The sequence below is a fragment of the Neodiprion pinetum genome, chromosome 4, assembly GCF_021155775.2.
Source record: "Neodiprion pinetum isolate iyNeoPine1 chromosome 4, iyNeoPine1.2, whole genome shotgun sequence".
Taxonomy (NCBI): Eukaryota; Metazoa; Arthropoda; class Insecta; order Hymenoptera; family Diprionidae; genus Neodiprion; species Neodiprion pinetum.
Genome location: NC_060235.2, coordinates 32,990,415 through 33,016,129, shown reverse-complemented (window position 1 = coordinate 33,016,129; position 25,715 = coordinate 32,990,415). Strand labels below are relative to the sequence as shown.

Here is a 25,715-nt window from a genome sequence, read left to right as displayed (position 1 = left end):
TAAACAGCACAACCAGTACCTAGCAAAAATATGTTATGTGAAAGTCAAAATCATAATGACGAGGTTGAAATTTTATTAGTTCCATCATTCCACATCACGATAATCTTTTCTTTTTTTTGTTAACTTACACATTATTTTATAGTTACTTACATGACACCGCATTCAATCTGTGATTCATTTATAAGGCGTCTGTTAAGCTTGAATTTGGTTCGATAATTATTATACGCCAGTATTAGGTTCCAGTGACCGAAATGAGACATGCAAAAAATATACCTACCTAGGGTAATCCTAAGAAAGTATGGTATAACAAAGAAATGCCTTTTGCAATAAGTCAATGAAAAACTCGATTACATACTGCTAAAATTACGCAGTGTGTTTCAACAAATTTCAAATTACTAAACTGCATTGTTTCATTGAACACGGTCCTAGTTTGGGACACAACATTAGAGAGTAAGAATCTCGGATGCCCGAGTTTCAAGAAGACGTTCCATTGAATTGACATCTTTGCACCATCCCTCTAGCCGCTGTACCATTCCAGCTATCTGTCCACGATCCAATACTCGTGGCTGTACCCAAGTCATGTTCACTGTGGCAGCTACCTGATCAATAGCGCCGCGAACCAAACCCTGAGCCAATGCTTTCATAACGAGAAGTTCAACTTCGCCAATAGGCAATCTAGTCTCATGTGAGATTTCAGCAAATGTCAGCTGCCTAATAATTAGAATAAGAATTCAAATTAAATGGTGCATGAATAATTCAGTTAAGACTGATTAAAACATAAAATAGGTTTGTATTTATTATTTTACCGATTATTAGCTTGCCGTTTGAACGTCATCTCCATTAGACACAAGAGGGAAATCTTCTGTCTGAGCTTCAATTCCTGTGCAGCTAAATCAGCTACTTTACTCCACTGTGGCTTTGTTTTTTCTAGGGCCGCAATATTCCCAGCATTAAACGCTTGAAGTAGATCTACCAACCAAGCATTGGAGGTACCCTTCAAAGACTCTAATACAGGATGAGCCAAAAGCTCTCCAAGGTTATAAACACCCTCTCCTAGAAGTGCTGCAAGCCCAAGAAAAAAGGCGTGTTGTTCTTGCTCTTGCTTACTTAAGGTGTCAAGGTCAATGCAACCAAGATACCTGTAAATAAAATAAAAAGTTTCAGTTTCCAAAATTGTTTTCAATACGATTAAAATAAATGGCTCAACAATGGATTTGCGTATTCTGGGCCAACAATGTCGACATTGTATCTCAAACTAACACACTCACCTAAGGGCTGTACGATAATATTCCGCGTGTTTTCCTTGTAGTCTATACAGTCTACTTGCGAGGAGATAAAATCTGCCATGTACAGTTGTAATTCCATCGGCATTGTCGAGCATCAACTCGACCTCTTCAATGACCTTCTTTGCTCGGTCCTGATCATTAAGCTTGTCCAGCAAAATCTGTCCACTTAGAACTTTGCACAAAGCAACTGCTTCATTGTTGTTTTTTATTTTTGATTCTGTTTTCTCTAAGAATGTTATAGCCTCTTGCTTATCCGGAAATTGCTGAATTACATGTGCCAAGATTTCAACCAACGATAATGGATTAATCCTGCATAGAATAAAAAAGGAAAATTAAAGCTGCTTTTTTCATGAGGGAATAACGAAGAGTGAATTGATGAATTTTGATATCAATTACCTGTTTCAGTTAATGAAACCAAATTATCACAAGCATTGTAAAATTCACATGGTCATATCAAAAACCGAAATAACTTGCTCTGAACAAAAATAAGAAGTTTAGACATTTGCTTTTTTTACCAACATTATTATTTAAATTTGATGAATAGATTTTAAATAAGATTTTAACTGTACTCTCTGACGATAATACTATGTAGTTCATATTATGTTTCCATCCGATATGTACGTTAATAGAAAAAATAAGATTATTGATAGTAATGTGGTTGAGGAAAAAGTATGATTAATTAACAACAAAAGTAACGGTATTAACCGATGCCCTAATGTGACGTTATGTTCCAACCCTGTTGTAACATCGTCAATAATGTTAATACTTACTTATTTTCGAAAGTTGACAAAAAATGATTGTACAGTTGTACAAGATTATCGCCTTTCTGTAGGGCAGGATGTTTTACGAAGGTTTCCAACTTCAACGTGAGCTGATGCCAAAGCCTGCAAGTCACCGGGATGATGGGAGGTTAAAATTATTTCACAACATTCATCGAGGCCATATCAAAAGTTCAGGTTAACATACTTTTTGTTGTATAGTTCTTCCAGCTGCGCCCATTCCGACGATAAGTCCTTATCGGGGACGTTTTGTTTTTGGGATAAATATGATGTGACATCCTTTGTAGTACTCGGAGCAACTGCAGCCGCCATGTTCAACAACAGTGACCCGACAATTCAGAACTGGCGTTAGCGCCGTCAATTCACGTAGCACAACTCTAGCAGCTGCCGTCAGTGCGAGGTTCGATCGTAGTCGCATTTCGACTACTGATTTCGATATAAGGCCGTTGGTCGTTAGTTGCAGACAATTGATCGGAATTTAGAGCAATGCTATACGGGAAGCAAAGCGATTTGAATTAATCGCGAATTTGTAATATATGTAATACGTATGTGCGGTAAATTGTCGTTCACGATGTCATTTATTTCTACTATTTTTCGGCCATACATAGAAAACTCTCACAATTATTTGCCCTGTGGTCCATATTTTTAAATCTGCAGGTAGTATCGGTTGACAGACACTAGTTTATAAAAACGCGTTGAATATTGCCCTTGGGTCGTCTGCTCGATTTAAAACTGTACAACCGGTCATGCGAGTTTGACACTACCTGTATATGACACGGTACACGAGCAGAACCACTCATTGATTTGTTGAAAAATTGTATATTTTTACGTAGGATTTCTCTGGTAGATTACGTACTATCGACTTGGCGTTGCTATTATGCACTCTAATTCATTAACAGTTAATAACAATGATCATTATGATTATTATTAATAATAGGATATTTAATTGTCAATAACATCATGCTTGCAATAACTATTGTATTTACTTACAACTTGCTATTCATAAGTAGTGTGTGTATTATAAAATGAGCATTTCTTGTAAGTAATATAATTGTAAGGTTCTATTAAAAACATCTCGTTGTTATCTTTATTATTTCATTTCATATTCATCCTATTTCCATTTTATTATACACCTTTAGCTATTAGATACTACTGTAGTTTTGCAAAAAAGCTAAAATACTTAAGAAGTTCTGTTTTTTAAAATTTCAACTACATTATTATATGCAAAGCTTAGTCTTTACCACAATGACACAAAGCGCATGATTTTCAGCGAACATTAATAGAAGCACTAGTAAATAGAAGTGGATTTGTGAATGACTTATTATATTTATTTTCAGCAGCATCCATCAATAATAATAATTTCAAGTTCATATTTGCATTCAAACAGTGCTATAATTTCTGAGGAACCTAACTATGCTACATACTTGCACAGCTAGTAAGATCTGATAGGCTGGGAATTATAAGGAATGAGAAAAATTAGGGAGTAATCAACTCTCGCATGCTTTTTTTGAATACCATACTTTTGTGATTTTAATCAATTTTCACATATCCTAGCAGAATGGGATTAAAAAGTTTTGAATCAGAGATAAACTATACATACACAGGGGTCTCAAGAGTTGAACTCAGAACTCTGCGCAAGATATAACACAATATACCATAATGAGTAAATCTGAAAATAGAAACAAACTGGTATTTCGATATGGTTTCTTTGCATTGTTATTAATCTGTATGCTATTAGCATCAGTAAGACCTGACTTTGGAGGTGTAAACGGTAAGTGTTACCACTTGCAGTAATTATTTACGTTGTCAATAGATTAATTTCACTGAACTAGCAGGTTTATGCATACAACTATGTGGAAGTTCATACAAATTACAAAGACACAATAAGTGTTTACCGAGAACTGATTATATGCTAGTTTTATGATGCGCCGATCTAGCGTCTGATAGCCATTGCGTTACTTCTATCAATAAACTCATTTACAGATAAAAGAATTCTCAAGTAGGAAATAAAATTGGTGTATTTATTGCAGGGGTAATGAATGGGAACCTGGCGATTTGGTATTTTGCTGTGCCTTTAACTTACTTAGAAGCTGGACTATCTTTCAGTCCACTTTCGCTCTACACAGCGCTAAGTAACGGCTACCTTCAGATTTTCGTGATATGTTTTGTGTATATTTTGATGCCTCTATTGATCAGAGTTGGAACGTGTCTATTAACATACGTTGGGGTCAACATTTGGCTCCTTAAGGGAATGGAGGTAATTTGAGTATACTAAAGGTGGATTCTGATCGATTTAGGGCTTCCCATATCATTTGCTACGCAGATTAAATAGATAGTAGCACATGAAACCAGTGGCCTTGGATCAGTCAAAATATATCTCTGTAGGTGTACATGTGAGACATATCAATCGTTAAAAGACATTCCATTTCGAAGCATATGTACGATCTCCACTTGTTTATGTAAGTTTAAACGATTAGTATATTAAAAAAACTCGTTTCAGGTGTTGTATTGTATGCCACCTCCATTTAGTACAGGTCTTGTACTGAGCCGATTGGCAGATGCAGATCTACCAACGAGTATAGTTACAACATTGACATCATATTTCGTCGGATTATTTCTATCCCCATTCTTGCTGTACATAATGGTGAGATAGTGTGAGCTATTTTGGAAAAGTCAATGATAATCTGCTTGCAGCTCTATCAAAACAGATTAACAGATATAATGAAATATTTTTCATCATCTCTGCTCGCTTTTTGTTAAAGGGATGAAATAAATTCCTTTCTAATGTTTCAGCTGGGTGCATCAACTGCACCTTTTGTTGGCATCAATGTCAGAGAACTATTATTAAGCACCTTGATACCTTTAGGTGTCGGTGGTATTTTACAGCCAGTTACCACTAAGTTGAAAATCTGCGATGGACCTCGAACTGCCTGGGTTCCACAAGGATTACTGTTATTAACTGCATATCACTGGTTCTGTGATGCTCTGTCGGCTGATGCATCATCTCTTCAGGCAGTTGACATACTGCTCTGCATTTTGATCGGTGATCATCTTCTGAAATACTTGAAAACAATTTAATTATCTTATGACATTAATAATATAGTAGTATTGATAATGGATTTCAGCCTGTGTAGAACAACTCATTGTTGCCTGGCTTTGTTGGGTGCTGTGTTCACGTTGGTTATCCCGCAAGATTCTGTTGGCAGCCTTGTTCACGACAACTCACAAGTCTGTTGGACTTGGAGGATGGCTTTTGAGAGGTGCATATCACGGATCAGCTCATGGACCTTCCATTACTTTGCCACTCTCAGTTTTACCAGTTGCACAACTTTTGCTTGGAAGTCTTTTGGCGAACTGGGTCGCACCCTGACGTCCAATGAAAAGTAGAAGATTCGATACAAAGGTAGCTTCCTTTCCGACATTGCAGATCCGTATTATCCCACAACCGCTGCAACCAGTAGCATACGATTTAGTCCCAGGCAGACTCTGATCCTTGCCGAAGAGCAACGTGTTTATCAATAATATTATAACTCGTACACAAATAGTTAAAGTTTTCAAGTTCATAGTGTAAAATTAGTCTTGACCAGCTAACAATTGTTTCACTTATAGTGTGTTATACCGGAGTATAGTGCGATCAATTGGCAAAGATTAAATTAATGACAAACTTCCGAAAGCCTAAAACCATAACAACAAGAATTGATTATGTATCGTAAGACTTATTCTCTTAGTTCCAAATAATTTTGCATGTACTATTTTTTCGGATATAGAACTTAGTGCGCCAATGTTTATCATCTTCGGTGTAACAGTTTTATAAGTCTTTACAATATAGCCTATTTGTTATGAAGCTTTGCTTCTTCAGTATTTTAACAAAGCTGAATCAGTAAGTCGTCACTGATCCAAGATATCTGTATCTGGAAAAATGAATTTTAGCAAGCTTTAGCATTTTGAGGGCACTTTTACTGAACTTATTTAGGTACTCCTTATTTAACGATCCAATGTATTTTTTTTCTTCAAGACGGATGCAATTCAGTTTTTCGTTAAATTAACACTTTAGCAAGCAGTAGTCTTGTTAAAATATGTATAATACACACTCATTCACGGGATATTGGTGCAAAATCTGGTATCGCATATCGAAAGTTCTGCGTGAAAGTGAAGTTTCTTCTTGGGGAGGGGACTTGCTAAAATATATATAAAATACATATAAATACATTTGTATTACATCCAAGAGAACTTTACTCCTAAAATGATCATTCCAAAGCAATGGCTTCCTAAAATTCATTTTTGCAGATATAGAAATCTTGAAGGTCATAATTTCTCATAACTGAATGTTATTAGAGGTGAAGTATGTGATTTGGGAAAATGAGTTTATAAAGTTCTCATAAATTTATAGCATGTACAATTTGGACAATGGTGCGAAAATTTATTAATACTACTTATTCCGAAGTCGTGTTCGCAATTTTGAGAATTTTCTAGTTTATATCTTATTATTATATTCTATAAGCGTGAACTAATTATGTACTTAGTGACGATCATTAACCAAGGATCTTTGTAAACTAGATTGTTGAGCGGCAAGTGAAAGCAAAATTTTGTGATATTCTTCTTCAGTGAGTTTCTCTGTGGAGCTATCATAATTGGGGAATGGTGAATTTTGAGGTCCATAAAACCGTGGTTTTACTACTAAGCTATTTGTAAATAAATCATGACACAGAGGTGGGAAATTACCTTTTTCAACATAAATCTCGAAGAAACTGTAAAATCGACCTACAGTATCTGTTTCACAAGATCCTGACTTATAAAGAATTTCAAAGCACTATATACCCTTAGAAGCAAAACTACTTGAAAGTTTAGAATCTTGGAATATACACGATAAATACAGGTATGTTTTAGTAACTAGGTAATGAATCAATAAGGTAAAATATTTAACTTTAGCCGTAAATCTTCTTGTGATATTTTTTGAATTATATAGTTCTAAATTTGAAAAATAAATTATATCTCTGACCTACATTTTATTTATTAGGGGACACAGAAAAATTGACCATTTATTTTATTCTCAAAGTCACACATTCAATATTTGTTGTAAAGTGAAATAAGATGCCTGTTAAAAAAGATACGCAGTCATATAATAAATCTACATGTTCAAAACTTATTCAATGTCAAAGATGATTATAGATAAAATTTAACAGTTTTTGACTATTGAGTTTGTAAATTATTTAATGACACTAGAAATGCTTCATAGAGAAGATTCCATAACATTTTGTGAGAAGTCTGATAGTTTTACTGTTAATCGAGAAAAAAATGTACAATTTTATACAAGTTCAGCTTTGACATAGAATAACTTTTTAATGAGAAGATTTATTATATGACTGCGGATCTTTTTTGTAGAGCGTTCAATCCTCTAAAAAAATAAGTATTAAGTATTCCGGTATTTTCACGCATTGGTGAATTATAACATTCAGAAATAACAAACGAAATTTTTTCCATGTTAAATGAATGGGAATTGGGAAATTGGGATGAGGAATCTCTAAATATTAATAACAAGGGCTCATATTTTAACAGGCATCTTAGTTGACCTTACTGCAACTATTGAATTTGGCATTTTAAACGAAAAAAAATAGTCATTTTGTTTTTTTTAATCAACTTAATATTTACAATATGCTCACCTTTAATCCGTACCTTACCTGAACTACTGTACTAGGTATTTAACATCTCGGAAATAAGACATCACATATGAACACAGACCGCATTACGAAGTCAACCATGAAATATAAATTCAACAAATATTATTAAAGTTCTAATTCATAATGTTGTGACAATGAGCACAGACGAAAGATCCAAGTACATGGTGACTTATCCTCTTGATCACAACTCAAAGCCCCATAACCATTAATGGGGAGGTTAAAGCGAAGAAATTATATGAAATTATAACACCATTTAGAGTTTCCCATACAAAACATAGCGATTTTATTCTACAAATAATGGGATAATTTTGGTTATTTTTTTTTCTGAAAACTCGTGTAGTGGTAGTCTATTTGGGTACGGCTGCGATACAGTAATCATTGATACTGTAATGGTGCACACAGCATATTTAATATAACAAATAGTATAACACTCAATAATGTCTGGAGCCTGATATTTTGTTCATCCAAAACCAAGTCATCGATTACATCAAAACTCTGTCCAGTGATCGTGCGAGTGGTAAACGACACTGATTCTTCCATATAGCCCCACTGTGACTATAGCTAGTATGGACATCGCGTCACAGAGGACATTGACGCTGCTATCGTCTCCAACTGCGAGGCTCTCCATCCTCGTCTTCCTCCTCTTCGTTTTCCTCCAGAAGTAAAGCTTCTGCAGCTCCCTGGAACCCATATTATACTTACTTGAGTTTCAAAAATATTTATCCAGATTGTAGGAAAATCTAACTAAAATTTGACAATAATCTTACATTGTCATCGGAAATGTTCAGATTCGACAAAGTACGCACTTCTAATTCAAGTTCCTCATCTGCTGTTGCTGGGGCTTGTTCTGAACGAGCTGGTTGGGGTATATTGCTATTGGCATTTCCTCCACCTCCGCGATGTAGGTGGTGTCCGGTTACCCAGGTCACAGACAATAATCTGTCCTGAAACGTGCGTCCCTTTACCAGTGCTACTTCTGCCTCTTTTCTTGATTTGAAATTGATGACGATGGAAGGTGTAGCATCATCCACCATTTGATTAACTATTTCACCATATTGCTGAAACAACATGATATATACATTCATTCTATGTCCTTCGGATGACATAAGCTATAATTCGTGCTTCAATTAAAAAAAAAACAAATGACCATCCAAGAAATATTGAACAGATTCTAATACGATGATCTTGCCTTTCATGCAGATCAGATTGCACTCACTTGAAAATGCGCTAAAACTTCCTCCTTCTCCTCACTTTCATATCCAGAAATGAGGAGGCTTGTTGGTCTATGGTCGACAGAAACATGAGCAAAACTACCTCGTCCTCTCCCCCGATAAGATAAAACGTGACTTCCTCGTGTCACCTTCGTTGGCCTAGCGCCTCTTCCCACACCAAGTCCTGCATTCAACCCTAATGCTGCAGCCTGTGCTTTCAACTCATTTAATCTCTTTTGTAATTCACCTGGATCCTGACCCTCTTGTTGAGCAGTCATTAGATCCAATTCAGCATCTAATATTTCTTTTTGAGTTTGTTCCCTGGTTTTTATTTGAGACTTATTCGCTCCCACTTGACCATTGGTGGCCAAATCTTTCCGTAAGCTGTCAATGGATTGCTGCATAGTTTTGATCGTTACCATAATTGCATCTTTTTGGTCTGGATTCTTCTCAGCTCGTTCTATTAAAGATCGAATTTCAACAAGTTGTTTATCAAGTAATTCCTGCTTTCTCTTGCGCAGATCTGCAGTCAGTTTTATAGCTTCCTTCCGTTTTTCCTCCTGTTTCTTTTTTAACGTTTCCTTGGCCGCTAACATTTCTTGAGATTTTTTTATAGCCAATACTTTGTCTTCTCTAGATGGTATGGGAGGTGCTTTTGGTGACACAGGTATCACAGTTGGCGTCACTGGCTCTTCTGTTGCACGACGAGTGGGAACATATTCATTTTCTTCAGTTTTTATCGGTTGGTTAATTGTAGCGCCTAGCCTCTCTTTAACAGATGGACGACTTCCTGCTCCATTTGACAAAAAAATGAAGTGATTATATCTAGACTGTTTTTTGTGGTATTAAATAATTTTTTTCTTCTACGTTTACCAAATGAGGTCAAAGCATCAATAACTTGGAACAAAAAATACTGTGGTAGTAAATGAGAATTATTTACCGTTTTTCTCACCTGGAGGTACGTTTTCAATGGCTCCACTAGTTGAATTATTGTTAACATTGTTGTGCCAAAAGACCTTGATAAATCTATTATTCAAAACTGCTTCTGTACTTCGATAGGCAGCTTTTGCTTCAGATGGTATCTGGAAGGTGACTAATGCCGCCTCAGGGTCACCACCGAAATTTACTTGTATATTAACAATTTTTCCGAAACGTGAAAAGTGATTATTTAACTGAGTAATGTTATTCAAACTGCGTGGAACTTTTTTCAATTCAAGAGAACAATTAGCTGGATTATGTACAACTCGTTGTTTCGGTCCAAGGCGATTGAAGTCAAACGCCTGCTTACGCTTTAATGGATTATTTGGTGTATGTGGCATCTCACTCGGATTTGAATGCGGTATGACAGGTACACTGATAAGTTCACGCTGTCCACGGCCATATATTCCTGGACCTGGCGGCGGATGTCGACCCCATGGCATGCGGGGTTCCATACTTGGAGCATCTGGATTATATTCTGCAAATGCAACTATCATAACTCATTTATTGCATATGCCTTTATATGAAAGCCAGTGGTGTATCTCGCGGTTGTTATCAGGGTGTCCACAGATATTCCGTTCCAAAACGCATTTTCATAACAGTTTACCTTAGAAGTTATAAACCTGGAAATATTCTAGGCATCTAAGAGTCTGTAAACACCCCGAAGACTGCTGGATGATATGAAATCTTCGATATTATCGAACCTCCTTTTCTGTCCTTGGGGAGAGAGCATAGGACAGTAATGAGTCTATTCAATAATTACCCATATTAGAATGATGCTGATTTCGCAGATGCGGTGGCGGTAGACTGGCAAGCGGTAAGTGGGGAGGTGGAGCATTGCCATTTGGTCCTGGAGGAGGTTCAGGTACAGAGGAAACAGGTACCGTGCCTGGGGCTTGAGGTCCGTGAGGCCCAAAATTTAATACACGACTCAAAGCAACGTCCTCCAAAACTACTGGGTCAGTACCATGATCATACGGACAGAGATCTCCTCTCATGCAGTATCCCTTCTCTGAAATAAACATCATTAGGATTCATGAGTTATTAAGTGTCAAGAATTATTTGATTGACGAAACGTAGAAGGTCAAACATACCATCGAAATCTCTACACCGTCTCTTGGGTTGAAGAGTACCAGATTGACTATTTGGTGGATTAGCACCTACAGCTACAACACTTTGGATAGATTGACTGGTGGTAGAAAGTCTCATGTCTACATCTCCGTGATTACTGTCTTGTGTCGGAGTTCCACCACCAGGACTTCCATCCCCTCTCTCTACTCGCGCAGCTTCATTTCTTTCAGATCTATCGACTTTCTTACGATCTGTAGACCGTGATCTAGATCGAGATCTAAGAGGTGTAGGAGATCTGTTTCGGAACCGAGCTCTATGATCACGAGTGTCAGGACCATCGCGAATACGTGAACGTAATGGTGATGTACTGCGGCTTCTTGTGCGCCTACAATTGATATAATATATTTTGGAGATATTAGATTGAATAATTATTTCAATGAGTTGACACGTGAGTAGGAATTTTTCTAGTTATCCAGTAAGTAAAAAATATATTTACCTCCTATCGTGCCTCCTGGTGTTAGGAGGTGGTGATTTGTTTCTCCAAGGACGGCTTCTGTCACGCTCTCTGTCTCGGCGGATGTGTTCTCGGCTCCTAGATCGCCTTCGGTCTCGTTCCCAGGACCGTGACCGCGATCTAGTTCTTGATCTTATCCTTCCGCTTCTTTGTGGAAAAAACGTGAAAGTATAGTAATATAGAAATTTCATCACAAAAGGTGTATGAGTATGTTCTAATGTAACAGAATAAAGGCAAATGTATAACTGTGAAGCATACCTGCTTCGCGATCGCTTCTCTTTTTCTTGTACATCTTTCTCAGAGTCAGATTTTCTAGTTTCTCTTTTAATTACTATTGCAGGGGTAGCTCCATTCACTTGAGCCGGTTGTGGAGGGCTACCAGTAGGTGGAGGCGGGGGAATAATAATCTCGACTTGCTTTTCAACAGGAGGTGGTGGGTTTATACTAGGTGGTGTTCCACCACCCTCAGGTGCTCCTTTTGGGGGAGGTAATACGTACTCTTGTGTCTCCAAGGTTTTGAATAAAAGTTCAACGAAATTCTTTGTTTCTGTGAGGCAAAACACACATGTTACATTAAATTTTATGAATTGTAGAATGCCTGTGGTAATAAAGCACATCTTTGTTAAATAATCTAACTCAGTGTAAGTAGAAATCCTTTTTTACCAATTTGTATTGAATCATACCCATGGAGCATGAACTTAACTCAAAAAAGAAAAAAATAAGAATGTAAATATACCTTGTTGTAAAAATACATCCAACTGTTCAACCATGCCGCCACGCAACTCTTCCAGTGTTTTGTCTTTCTTGACTAGAGCATAGACATACTTTGCCAGGGCAGCAGGATCTGCATCGCATCTATACAAAGACCGTACATACATTGAACGATATATCTAATATTCATGAAACCCCAAATGCTTGTATGTATCTTAAGTAGCAATAACATTCATACACTAGGCAATTATACAAGCATTAGATTCTCAGCTTGAAATATAATAGGAAATAATCACCTCTATCCTAAGATAGGTGTTAATAAAAATATGATGTGAATCTATGCCTTTTAATTTTGATGAGTTGAAATAATATCTTTAGTTCAAATCTTTAATTGCTTGAATGTTTGTTAATGTCACCATCTTTCATTCGCAATGTCGTAGATTCGTAAATTTGTTACAAGGAACTATTTTCTTATAAATAAGAAACTAAAGTCAACTTGTTCCATTCTATTTTGTGCTAATGCTTTGGGAATGCTAAAATGTGTTATCACATAGGTCCATTAGGGATAATATCTTGTCGTAGTACACGACATATATTTCAGGATATTGTAATATTACTGCATTTAAAAATTTTTATCAAAATCACACCTCATGGTATGGTTTATAGGTGATCTATTTAGCTTAATCACGATACCCATCTCCGGATTAAATGATTACGTGCCAGAACGTTTTTTACAGAGACAATAAAGCAACTAAGTTTGATTACCCAAAAGTAAAGTTGGACAAAATGTCCATTGTATTGTCCATTTGTACTTGGGTATGAAACAGACGATAATGTCAGGATTGCGATAAAAAGCATATTACTGTGGCTTCATCACGATTATAGCACTATAAGGTAGGTGTCAAATTGATGTAGGTTGAATGAGATAAAATTTGGCACACGGTTAGTAGAAGTGAAAACATTAGTAGGAATTTGCAAAATGAGAAGTAAACTCAGCGAAGAGATGTGTGAAAAATTTGTAAGAGATGAGAGAAGTATGCAATTTTGATTGGAGTAACCGATATCATACTCAAGCACAGAAGTTTCTTGATATTTTAAAGGATTATTGAAGAGCAAAACTGCGGTCGCACTAGGGGGTCTCGGGGGTCAGATGGAAGCGCTGGACACAACACATGTAATTATCACCCCTCATACAGGTACGGTGGTATACCACATGTACACTCATCGACGATATCAGTTTCACACACACATAAATCTACAATGAGACAAGCTGGCCTACTTACAGCGGCTCCAGGACAGCAGTGAGCCACGCCTTAAACTGATCAGGGTTCTCTATGATCATTATCGTTAGATGCGCGACGTTAACCACATAGAAATTGCGAAAAAACCACCAAAATTACTCGATTTCTCGGCGGGAATGCGTGCTCTCTTGAGTAGAGATGGTCGCCATTATGAAATCTCGCTACACTACGCATAAACGCTGACACAGATGGCCGACCACACTTGTAAAAATTAATAGATGTCGGTAATGCTTAAAATTCGTTCGCTACCTGTTGTCTTTTCTCAAAACTATCTTGAGGTGAAATTTTACCAACTCTTCTGAGCATATACTATATTGGAGATAGTTTTGCGTGTACAGAAAGAGTGGCGGAGAAGTAAGAGAAAGAGAGAGAGAGAGAGAGAGAGAGGTAGAAGGTTTAAGACTGAATCTCTCGCGCTCTTCGTCTCATTGGCTTGATACGTTTTCTCACAGCCTGTCCAGACTAAGGGTATGTTCCGATATACACTGCGAGCACTGTTCAGTGCTCTTACTGGGGAGAAATTCGTTCCGTTATAGGCCGTGTTCGAAAATTGACTGACAGTACTGTCAGCAATCTTTCATCTCTTTTGCGCTTCCAAGTTCGTGGATAGCTCTGACTCTGTCCTAGGGAATTTTCAGTACTGTCAGTCAATTTACGAACACGGCCATAGACTGAGGGTATGTTCCGATATGCACTGCGAGCACTGCACAGTGCTCTCACTGTAGAAAAATTCGTTCCGATATGGACTGCAGTATACGGCCGCAGTACCCTAGGGAAATATATGACGTCATGAATAACCACCATATTTCTACTGTGAACACTGGAGGTTTCGAGGTAAGGTGCTCTCAGTGCTTTGATCACGTGATCAACAGCGTTCAGAAATTTAACAGCTTCCACTATTGATAATTATTGGAACGAAGTTCCTTATCGCTCGTTCACCGTAGGGGCTAGGCGGAAAAAAACGACACCAAAAAACCGACACTTTTTGGCTATAGTGCTCGTTTGCTATAGTGCGCGCGATCTCCCTCTCTCTCTCTCTCTCTATTCCAGCGTGTGCGCGCGCTCTCTCTCTCTGTCTCAGCGCTTGGGGTGGGAGACGGCAGCAGCGGTCTCTCTCACTCACAGCGCACGACTATACTTCGCCCCTCTTTCTCTCTCCTACAGCGTACAACTATACTTTGGGCCGCAGCGCGCTCTCTCACAGCGTACGTCTATACTTTGCCTCTCTTTCTTTTTATATCTTTCAAAAACACATTCGTACGATTTTATTACCATTCCTTCATATATTTGATTTTTCATTTAATTATTCTTCAATTAAACGTTCTTAATTTATTCAATGAGCAGTAATATAGCGTAAGGAACTTCGTTCGTACCGGCTGTCCCATGACAGCTCTCATGTTTTTTATTATTGAATATTGTCATTTAAAAATACCGGCCATTAAAAACAAAAATGGAAAATTTGAATAAATTGTGTTTATTGCAATGTGAAACAAATATTATGTATGAAATGAAAGTAACGCCAAAAAATGTCGATCACAGTATACTGTACTGCGTTCCGTTTTAAGCAGTAACCAGTATAGCTAACTATAAAGGAACGGCTTCGGAGTATACTAAATTGACGACACACCTTACAGTGCTCGCAGTGTATATCGGAACATACCCTAACAGTATACAGTCGCAGTATCCTAGGGAAATATATGACGTCATAAATCGTCGTCATTTTTCTACTGTGAACACTGGTGTTTTCGGGGTAAGGTGCTCTCAGTGCTTTGATCACGTGATCAACAGCGTTCAGAAATTTAACAGCTTCCACTATTGATAATTATTATTATTGAATATTGTCATTTAAAAATACCGGCCGTTCAAAACAAAAATGTAAAATTTGAAGAAATTGTGTTTATTGTAGTGTGAAACAAATATTATGTATGAAATGAAAGTAACGCCAAAAAATGTCGATCACAGTATACTGTACTGTGTTCCGTTTTAAACAGTAACCAGTATAGCTATATAAGTATAAAGGAACGGCTTCGCAGTATACTAAATTGACGTCGCACCTTACAGTGCTCGCAGTGTATATCGGAACATACCCTAATAAGTATCCAGGTATATATCCTGCTCTCTCATCACTTCGGCTGCAGTTTACGCGAGGTTGATGGCATGACTAACTATCTTCAGTAGTATATGCACAGTTTTAAGTCTTAACTTGAAAGAATGTTTAGCATCATTGGGGAATAGCCACTGGAAAGAAGAAGAATGTTTAGCATCCAAACAGATCAGACTCGACTTACTCACTAATAAATTACAAATTAGGAAAGTAATTGACACTTTTTTTCGAATCAATTACAAAGTAAAAAAATAATTAGCACTGTTTTTCGAATCGGTACGGGGTTTTGCCTGACTCTCCCCTTTGTGTAATGTGCTTTTCTTGTGTCCTGTGCCACCTGAATAAATAAATAAATAAGTATTCTTAGGGACAACGGGGTAAAATGGGACGCCCTTGAAGTCTGCCTTGAAGTCGTCGAAGCCCGCAGCAAAATAGAACACCTTTTTGACGAGGCTCAAGAACGTACATACATACTCATAATGAACACGAATGCGTAACAGCCATTCAAATGCCCTGCGAATATTCATATAATAAAAATTTATATAGATCGAAAATCATGTTCATTAGATATTAATTCGTTTAACACTTGTACGATGTGAACTCGACTGATTCTAGAAACGATATTTAAAGAAAGGTCGAGAGCGGATAATTTGGCACCCTACGGTGCAGGTACAAATCTGAACAATAACGATAAAGATAGTTTGATTTGGCGCCAGACGCAGTAGCGTAAAATTTTAGATAATTAAAGAAATTGCCGAACCTTATTGTTCATGATACGTCGTTTTATATCGTAATAAGTGGTTAACCGGTGCACATTGGGTTCACTAATTATTTTCAACCGAGTTTCAACTGTCTTCTTACCCTGATTAGCACCGATTAAAGTGAGAGGTAGGACTTCCGCTGTTGCTTTCTCTTTCTAATTAGGACTTCAGCTCAATGCACGGACCGCAGTCTATGGCTGCATCGCCAATCAAATTTGCATTTTCGTTCGGACGGAAAATAAGATAGCTGGAAGATTATATAAGGTATTAATGAATATTATTGTATGTATGTACTACATATTATAGATTACAGTTCCGCGTCTGTCAATAGACTAGAAAACCAGAGAGCGGTAAATAGAAAACACCACATAAGGCATATTAATATTCATTAATGTCTTCCCTTTTGGGCTATCTTGTTTTCAGTTCAAACAAAATTGCGAGTTTCATTCTATACGAATTGTGATTATGATACGTTTACACGGCGTTGTTATTCCGGTTTTACTATGGCTGACGTATAATACCGGATTTAAAAATGCTTGTAAATGGCGTATTAGATCGGAAATAATGGATTTACACATTTTGAAATCCTATTTTGTTATGTCAGCCATATTACAACCGGAATAACAGCACCGTATAAACGTACTCAATAACTTGCGATGAAGTTGGCGTAATGGAGGGCAGAGGTAAAGAGCACTATCTCCGTGTATAGAAAGCATAGACATCTCTATTGTAATAAGAATAGACCGCGGGAGTACGGAGGTTGTCCGTTGGTGAATGTGATAGCGCAATAGAAAGAGAAAGCTGCATATCGCTTCTCTATCCTTGTCTAACCACGTATACGCGTTCAGCAACAATTATGATAGTTATAACTTCAATTTTCAATTCATAATAATTTAAATATAACGAAACGAAATTAAATGTATTTAATTTATTAAAATTATTTAAATAAATTAATTATATGTGATAATTCCATTTTAAAAACTTGAATAAATATTTCAATGCAAATTAAAAAAAAATTAACATCAGATAAATCGGAAGAATTTGAATAATTTATCAAGGGAAAATAAACATTTTGCTGTTAATGTAATTCAGTTGAAAAAAAAAAAATTATTCTTGAAGACTACATATGATTTAGAGTATGAAATCAACGCATATGAGGAGGAACTCAAATGGGTGAATTGATAGAATCCGCCCACTAAAAAATTTCACCACAAGCGTCGCTAGTGTTCCTTTTGCACCGAAGCATGATTGGTTGCAGGCTTCCCCAAGATCGACTAGTCCACTGCTATTCGTAAAGATATATTTCGAAATTACATAGAAACATTGATGCGATGTCACAAGTACTTAAGTATTATAACATATGTAGATAGTTATCGTGATAAATAAAATTTAAATTATGTTAGGACAATACACATCACTAAATTAATCTTATATGTATGTAAATTGTCAGTCAATTGATTCTTAGTCTGTAATTATTATTGATGTAAGATTAAATTATCTTATATTTTATCAATTATTCGAATTAAATGTACTTTTTTTCTTAATTATCTATCATATATGGTTAATTATAACATACTTTCAAGTTAAAATTACATGCAACAATCGCTTATTATTTGGACTTACATTGTAAATACCAAAAATTATAAAATTTTATCACTAGATACATGTATATCGATTCACGGTATGATATAATGAAAATAATGACAGTTTACAGATAATAACTACATTACGCAATTAGTACATAGCTTACAAAACAGGCCGTGCTCATATAAGCAAAATACAATTAAAAAAATAATGGTTGTAAAACACACTCCAAGTTCGTTTTTACTATTTAAAGTAAAATCACAGACTAATGTGAGAAACCTTCCATCACATACACCAATCTGTTGGGCACAGTAAGAATGATTCCAATGTTCTAACGATGCTGTACCTCTGGTCACACTGCTTAACAATTATCTACATAACGGCACAAGTAACTACAATATAAAAACGATGTCACAATGGTATAGACGTTAGTGTGTTCTGAAAATCAACAAACTTTCATTCTGGCTAAAGTTTGCTTTGTCACAGACTTACCGATATTTTCGTGACTTATGAAAATGACTATTGATTTCTGAACTTGAAAATTTGCAATATTGAAATTAATTTTATCGTGGCAAATTTTCAAATTTAGCAAGAAAAAAAATGTCATGCATTATATCTGATAACTAGAACACAATTTCGCATAATCATAATTAATGCATTTCAAGTTGATGAATTCATTGGAAACTATGAGAACTTTTGTTCACTTTTAATACTAACAATATTAGAGAAAAACATCGAAATGAATTTTAATAGTTCCGATTGGAGTGTAAATGAAAAATGTACAGCAGCAGCTCTGTATGCTGTAGATATAAATACAAAGACACCTGGGAAATTGGGAGAGTATTGTAGCTGCATAATTTCCTTGGATATTTCATGCTACACCAAGGTTTAGTTATTGTTTAAGCTTAAATGAAAATTAGATAAAAAATTAATGATAACGGATTAATGTAAATCCTGCAAGGAATGAAGTTATTAGTCGAAACATGGGTAATTATATTAATTCTTGTAGCCAGACAGCTTCAGCATTATAAAAAAGGTTCACAGCTACGATTTATTGTCTGGATACATCGCATATTTTTCCGTATTTCCCAGGTAACTCAAAACTGGGGTAAATGTGTTACTGCCAAAGTTAACTGGTTTACTTTTCTATAAAAAAATGACCTACATTGTAAAAGAGCAGAAAGCGTAAACTTCACATTCACCATTCCAAGCTTAACCAGAAAATGGGAATGAAATTCTGCTTTCTAATTACATCAACGTATTATTTACTTCATATAATATTTATATATTTCTACATATATATGTATATTTATGATACGATATTCAAGGCATACTGAAAAGTGCACTTATAAAAAAATTGACAAAATAATTTAGAAAAGAAAATACTCTAGCTCCTGGGTAACTCAATCAACAAACTGTTTTTTGAGTATATTTATTACGTTGTAACATCGTATGCAGAGTCAAATTGTCGCGAGTTAAATGGAGTTAGGAATATAAGGACGCAGTATTGCCAGACACATATTCATTCAATGTTCGTTTAACTCTGTACCTCGGCCTACTGAGAAAAATAAAGAAATATATATTTCATCAAATTAATCCATTTTACTTGATACACGTGTGTAGAATAAAGTTGAACAAAATGGATGTATTTTGCTGGGACCTTGGAGGTGACATCGACAACAACAGGAGAATGTTTAAGGTACAAAATTGAGAATTATAGAATATAAAATACAGTCTGACCTGTTCAAATTATTTTTATTATAAATTAAGCCTTGACATTGAAGTGATTAATTTTGACAAGCAATATATTCGTCCTTAGTTAGTGGCACATTATGATTTCAACTCTGCATACTAATTATTTTGGGTTAAAAATTCATTTTATTTCACTTACTTACTAAAGTTACTTGGATATCACAATATCAAGGCACCATCTGATGCCATGCTTGCTTCAAAGCTTGCATTGACTTTTCTTTCATGAATAACCATCAAAAATTTGTCGTACTATTACTACGATTAACCTTTTTGCCAACTGCCCGTGAAGAGGTTCTGGTTGTTGTCGGCCTCAATCTATATCCCCCAAAATTTGTAGAGAGATTGATAGCACCCATGTTGGGTGCAATAGTTTTTAGGCATTTAGCAGCTTCTTGAAGTTGCTTCATCAGGATTTCATTTTTAAGTTTCTCAGCATTTAGCTCCCGCCGTAGTTGAGCTTTGGTCTTATTCCCAAATGGGGATAAAACTCTGTTTTGAATTAACGATACTGCAGATGGTCGCATCTCTGGTTTTGGATGAATCATCAGCTGAAGAATAAAATTGATACAGTGTGAACTAATATACAAGAAACATACGATCTTCACTCTGGTACAATGAGACAATGCACTACATTCAGATTAAAATGAAAACGGTATATTTATATATACAAGTCTGAAAAGGAAATCTAAATTGAAAACAGTGTATAATAAATAATCTAATTTTGCAACTAATTTAAGGAAATATTGGAAAATCAATCATAATGTTGGAGTGTTGAAAATTTCCAATTTGCAATTCAGTTAAGCAATTTGCACACTGTTCAGTCTAAACGTAAGAATGTTCAATTACCTTTAATAATTCGTTCAGATCTCTACTATAATGTGGTAGCTCCTTGAGGTTTCCATTCCTAATTTCATGCCATTCGGGACCATTTTTAGGCAAAGCACCCCCACCTCCAGCTTCATAAACTGTTAAACCCAATGCAAAAATATCAGCCTTAGGTAAATGAGTAAAGTCTTCATGAAGAATTTCTGCTGGAAGATATCTGCAGTCGCCTTCTTCAACTTGCGGGTTACTAATTGAAGTGACGTGACCCAAATCTCCAATTTTATAAGTTATTTCTTCTTCGACGGTCTCTTCCTCATCAAACCCGTCATCAGCAGAATCATAATTAACGGTATGGAGCCTCTTTTCTTTTGAAATAAAAATATTTCCAGGCTTAATATCCATGTGAACTAATTGCATAGAATGTATGTATCTAAGGCCTTCTGCAACATGCAACAAAAGTTGGCGCATTTCGGCTTCCGACAAGTGCCTCTTATCGGCTGGAAGATTAGAAATGGCATCAGCCAAACTCCCACCATTGCAGTACTCATTTTGAATGATCATATGGTTATCTTCAGCCCAAGCAGAGTAGTAGCGCACTACGTGCTGATGCTTGCCAAGTACGGCATGGGCGTATACTTCGTTCAGAGCATTCTTTTCGTTTACACTTCCAGCTACAGGTTTAATGCTCTTCTTTACTGCATAGATGCAGCCGTCTAGTCTATTGATACATTTGTATACAGAGCCAAACTCCCCAATACCGATTAGTTCGAGTTCATGGAACTCTTGGTGGTACCTAGATATGTTTGATGCATGGAGCGCAACACGCTTCGTTGGTTGTGCTACTTCATTGTCCGAGTCCTCTGAATCAACAAGATCAAACTTGGGAATTCGGATGTCAGGAGAACTGTGTTTGAGAAGAAATTTATATATGAGCCACAAGTCAAATTTGTACATGACAGGCTTTACTGTGCTCAAGCCAGGCAATATTAAAGGAAATAGGAGAAAGTTTTGTAAAAATAGGGGGGTATTAGAGTTTCAGTATTTTTTCACAGAACTGATCAAATAAAGCAAACTTAGATACATACTAGATGGTTTATTATTTTGGTCGTTTTGGAATTTTTTTAATTACACCACAAACATTTATATTATATAAAAAAAATTCTCTGTGAATATACAAATTTTCGGATAATATTAACGTGGGTGGTTGAAATTTTGAATGTAAAGTACATTGAAATTATCAATGTTTTTTGATTGCCTTTTTTTTTCATCAACTAAAATGGACTGGGAAAATCAATTGATGCTTGAGAAGAATGTTTAGATTTCCAACTAAATGTAGGAACAAAATAATTTGGGATGAGCGCACTATTTCATAGATCGTACTATCATAGAGGTAGATACACTCAATTAAACCATAAATATCATGGTTTTGTGAAATATAAGAGTTTTGACATTCGATGTATTCTTTTTTTGTTACTATGTTAAGTTGAAAGTATAAACACTGTTCTCAAGCATGACATCGATTTTTTCAACCCATTTGAGTTTATGAATAAAAAGCAACTCACTGGCAAAAATTGGGGGCGGGGGGGGGGGGGGGGGGGCTGGTTTAGGGTACATTTAGGGAAAACCATTAGTTTCAGATTGCTTATAGGGGAAGAAAAAAAAATTTGCTACTTTTAGGGAAACAGGGGATCCACTGTGTAGCCTGGTACGACATAAACAATTACCGAAAATAACAAGTGTCTATTGTATGACATGTTAAACACTTTTTGTAAAAAACAATCCAGTACTTTGACAGATATTAGGGCACATAAATAGTCAAATACTCACCCATTAAGACTGCGCTTGGACCGAGTTCTCTTTCTGGCAGTGAGTAACATTCCATTAGGTGTGAAAGGGTTAACATTAGCTGTTGGTTTATCAGACTTTGTCGGATAACACGAAGCCACTGCTCGTGGTTTCTCTGGGTGAAAAAGCCTAGTGCATCTTGAAGGCAATGGAGTATGGTTGATACTTTTTTCTATTAGAGTTTTTGGTGTGGCAGGTGAATCTAATAACCGTAGTGCTCTAACGCGTTTGTAAGGTGGGCTGCTAGACAATTCCATTGGTGATTCGCCAGGTCCTCCTTCTCGAGAAGGTATTTTTACTCCATTAGAACCTAAATTAGCAAAAAAAATCGCATTTTGTGTGATTCCTTGATGAACCAAACTAAGCCACTGAAGTGAGTTCTCCAAGGACATTGACTAATAATACAGAACAATCATTTTTCCTATTTTTTAATTTATTTTGTACATATGGGAGCTGCAGAATATGCAGTGTTTTCAAATTCGTCCAATGCTTTATTCGAACAAATCGATACTGAGAATCAAATTCACACTTCCGAATTGATGTATATTTTTCAAGGAAACGTATTACAAAGCTCCAATACAACATTTCGGTAATGATTAATGAATTTAGTGTCTTTCTGAAGTTCAAATAATCTTTTAATGGACATTTTCAGGTCATAACTTATCTGTACATACTTTAAGCTTTTTCTTTAGCCGTATATGGAAAATGAAACATTCTTAAAGTACCAAAAAATATCTGAACAAACCATAGAGAATATCAACAGTTTTAATAAAAACTAGATTCTGTTTGTACACGCCTGAGTCGTGTTTTTGGTTTCTGAGAAATGCTAAGTTTTATCAGTAACAGATTATAGATAGTCGAGCCAAAAGATGCCTGAATGTCTCCTCAATCAAGATTTAGAACGAATATCCGAGCCCGACCCGATGAACCAAGTGACCGAATAAAGATCTGGTAGAATTTCGAGATTTCAATACAGTCCGCTCTTGCAATATTGCCGGTGATGGGCATGTAGGGGAATAACTTTCCGCAGAAAGCAGTGCTTCCACTTTTGATGCAATACGGCAAGGAAAACAATAGCTCATTGCACCTAGCGTGCGGCATTATTGAAAGAGCTATATAACTTGGCCACGGGTGGGAGAAGCGTTCCAGCACAAATTCGGGGAAGCGGCACTATTAGCATAACGCAGTGTATTTCGAGAAGCTAGAGACCTACCACTTTTTTGATACTTAATTTGACATATCTTGTACATTTCAATGATCAGCTTAGGTATGAGAATTATTCAACGACTTGCTGCCTACACTATCTACAGTATTGTATTTAAGCATAAGTATTTCTTTTGAATGTAACAGACGGACATGGTTTCGATAATTTTGTATAGTTCGAAGGGCTTTGCACTAGGAAATCTCTCAATAAGATTGCAGAGACGGCAAGCGACAGCAAGAGACTATGAACTAGTATTTTGTCGTCTTGCAATCACTAGAAAAGTCAGTGCACAGCCCTTGGTACAGGAATAGGTATAGATATTCGTAACAAGGAAGTTTGTAATATATTTCGCTATAAGAGTCAAGATACTAAGTCAAGAAAAATTGCTTTATCATCTGGGTTAACGAAAATAAATATTCAACAGTTTCCATTTGTGACGCTTTATCATACTGTAAAATTCAATTAAGAACATATAAATTTATTTCATATGTCATAAAAACATACAACATGTAATACCTTGACAAATTTTTATTGTAATGAAAAGTTCACTGTATTTTGTGCCGTTACGTAATTATACATTGTATTTGGGTACGCAAAAATTGGCTCAATCATTTTTTTCATCAATTCTTTTCTACCAAATTCAAGACATTCATTATGTAGTTGCTTCAACTACGTAACTCATAAAGCTAGGTTACCAATTGCGAATATGTTACTGTGAAATTGAGAAGATGTTCAAAATATCCCTTCACAGTATAAATATGGAGGGTGATAATAACAAAGGTATGAATTAATTGGTCCAACAATTATTTAATCAATGAATTCATACATTAAACGTTTCAAAGACAACCATATCTTTACTAAAGGTATAAGTCACAAGTTACTTGCAGTTTATATAAAGTTATATCCGCCCATCAATTATACTGGTAAGTTGCTTAAGGAATTTTTAAATGCTCGGCTCGTTTGTGCTAGACTACAAGTAAAAAATCTTGTACAGTTTACGATGGAAAGATCAGCCTTTGAAACGTTGTCAATATTCACGAAAACTGTTGTCTAACCTGTTACTGCGATTGTCGGACTTTTCTGTATAGAGTCATTATCGCCGCATTCCATTGCGGCACTGAACGAGAGTTTCCTGGGTTGATGGAAAGGTGAGCATTCTAAATCATCTGCCGAGGAATTCAACACGTCGTCAACATCACAACCCGAACTGTTCGTGCGACAGCTGATGTTCAGTTCCTCATCCTCGATGTCGCAGGCGTCGAAATTCAGCTTTTGAGAGACCTCCATTGTCTCAACTTGTCACCATCGGGCACCGTGGATCGTTTCGGCACTGTTATATTTTGATAACTTCGCGCAAACCGGCACTAATCAACTAGTTCTTCTAATTCAAGCACCTTACGTTCATTCAAATGCAATTACTCGTACCACGCTCCGTCGTTGTGGCGGGTGGCTCGGTGCATCATGGGGAGGAGAAGTCCGACCAATCAGAATCGCCGTTAAAACCAGGCGCCCTATAACGTCAATGTAACCCTTACCGCTATTGGATTCCCACTCTAAGCACTGCGAACCGTGGCGTCATCTGTGTCTTTTATTTTTCGGGACTTAGGGCATCCCGTTTCCGACATGATCCCGACCCAACAAAAGATGTTGCGGTATCTTTGTTCCTGACGCGATTCTCCTGGTACGAAAAAACTCATCCCCATATTCCATAATGGAGAAAATCTCCTAGCTGACTAAAATTGGTGTATGCTCTAAGCTAAAATCATATTTACGGTCGATTTTATTCGCTGCACTTGCGTAGAGCGAATTATATTTGCTATCGCTTATTTACGTTTACGTAAAGTACGTTAGTCTCAACCGATTTTAAATGCAAATAATCCTTGTTGAACCTCGATTTGTCTATCCTGTTATTATACGTTTTTCGGTTAGAATTCAGCCTTGAATTCAATGAATCATTGACGACTCCGACAATTTTCGCCAAGCTGCACAAGTTGGCCGGAGTTGCTACAGAACGCTGAATGTATTATACATCATCTTTTATATTCCTTATAATACTATTTCTACACATGGAAATAGCCTTTGTTAAGGAACGAACGACGATGGAGAATAGG

General features: G+C 36.4%; 4 protein-coding genes across 20 annotated transcripts; 1 reads left to right on the top strand and 3 right to left on the bottom strand.

Annotated features, from left to right (window-relative positions):
* Nucleotides 1–50: 50 nt before the first annotated feature.
* Nucleotides 51–2,442, bottom strand: Rpn9 (regulatory particle non-ATPase 9). Its single transcript, XM_046620202.2, has 5 exons — nucleotides 2,253–2,442; nucleotides 2,057–2,170; nucleotides 1,269–1,595; nucleotides 807–1,139; nucleotides 51–711 (listed from the first exon to the last, which is right to left on the bottom strand). The coding sequence occupies exons 1-5, from the start codon at nucleotides 2,375–2,377 to the stop codon at nucleotides 444–446; spliced, it is 1,167 nt and encodes a 388-aa protein (XP_046476158.1). The 5' UTR covers nucleotides 2,378–2,442; the 3' UTR covers nucleotides 51–443.
* LOC124216088 (sodium/bile acid cotransporter 7) lies at nucleotides 2,353–6,821 on the top strand. Of its 11 annotated transcripts, none has more exons than XM_069135144.1 (6): nucleotides 2,353–2,722; nucleotides 3,623–3,836; nucleotides 4,096–4,322; nucleotides 4,566–4,709; nucleotides 4,859–5,108; nucleotides 5,191–6,821. In XM_069135144.1, exons 2-6 carry the CDS (start codon nucleotides 3,725–3,727, stop codon nucleotides 5,433–5,435), a joined length of 978 nt encoding a protein of 325 aa, XP_068991245.1. In that variant the 5' UTR covers nucleotides 2,353–2,722; nucleotides 3,623–3,724; the 3' UTR covers nucleotides 5,436–6,821. The 11 variants fall into 11 exon arrangements, with proteins under 11 accessions (XP_068991245.1, XP_068991244.1, XP_046476165.1 ...); XM_069135143.1 differs by having other exon boundaries at nucleotides 3,620–3,836; XM_046620209.2 differs by having other exon boundaries at nucleotides 2,353–2,843; nucleotides 3,804–3,836.
* On the bottom strand, nucleotides 3,623–13,704 carry swm (Zinc finger protein swm). Of its 7 annotated transcripts, none has more exons than XM_046620184.2 (10): nucleotides 13,512–13,704; nucleotides 12,254–12,372; nucleotides 11,776–12,064; nucleotides 11,500–11,664; nucleotides 11,027–11,388; nucleotides 10,696–10,944; nucleotides 9,895–10,422; nucleotides 8,960–9,744; nucleotides 8,511–8,801; nucleotides 3,623–8,440 (listed from the first exon to the last, which is right to left on the bottom strand). In XM_046620184.2, the coding sequence occupies exons 1-10, from the start codon at nucleotides 13,568–13,570 to the stop codon at nucleotides 8,231–8,233; spliced, it is 3,057 nt and encodes a 1,018-aa protein (XP_046476140.1). In that variant the 5' UTR covers nucleotides 13,571–13,704; the 3' UTR covers nucleotides 3,623–8,230. The 7 variants fall into 7 exon arrangements, with proteins under 7 accessions (XP_046476140.1, XP_046476145.1, XP_046476146.1 ...); XM_046620189.2 differs by having other exon boundaries at nucleotides 3,623–8,423; XM_046620190.2 differs by having other exon boundaries at nucleotides 3,623–8,423; nucleotides 8,550–8,801.
* A 3,898-nt stretch (nucleotides 13,705–17,602) lies between these two features.
* LOC124216084 (wee1-like protein kinase) lies at nucleotides 17,603–25,050 on the bottom strand. Its single transcript, XM_046620197.2, has 4 exons — nucleotides 24,660–25,050; nucleotides 22,383–22,710; nucleotides 20,577–21,459; nucleotides 17,603–20,278 (listed from the first exon to the last, which is right to left on the bottom strand). Exons 1-4 carry the CDS (start codon nucleotides 24,889–24,891, stop codon nucleotides 19,964–19,966), a joined length of 1,758 nt encoding a protein of 585 aa, XP_046476153.1. The 5' UTR covers nucleotides 24,892–25,050; the 3' UTR covers nucleotides 17,603–19,963.
* Between the last annotated feature and the right edge of the window lie 665 nt (nucleotides 25,051–25,715).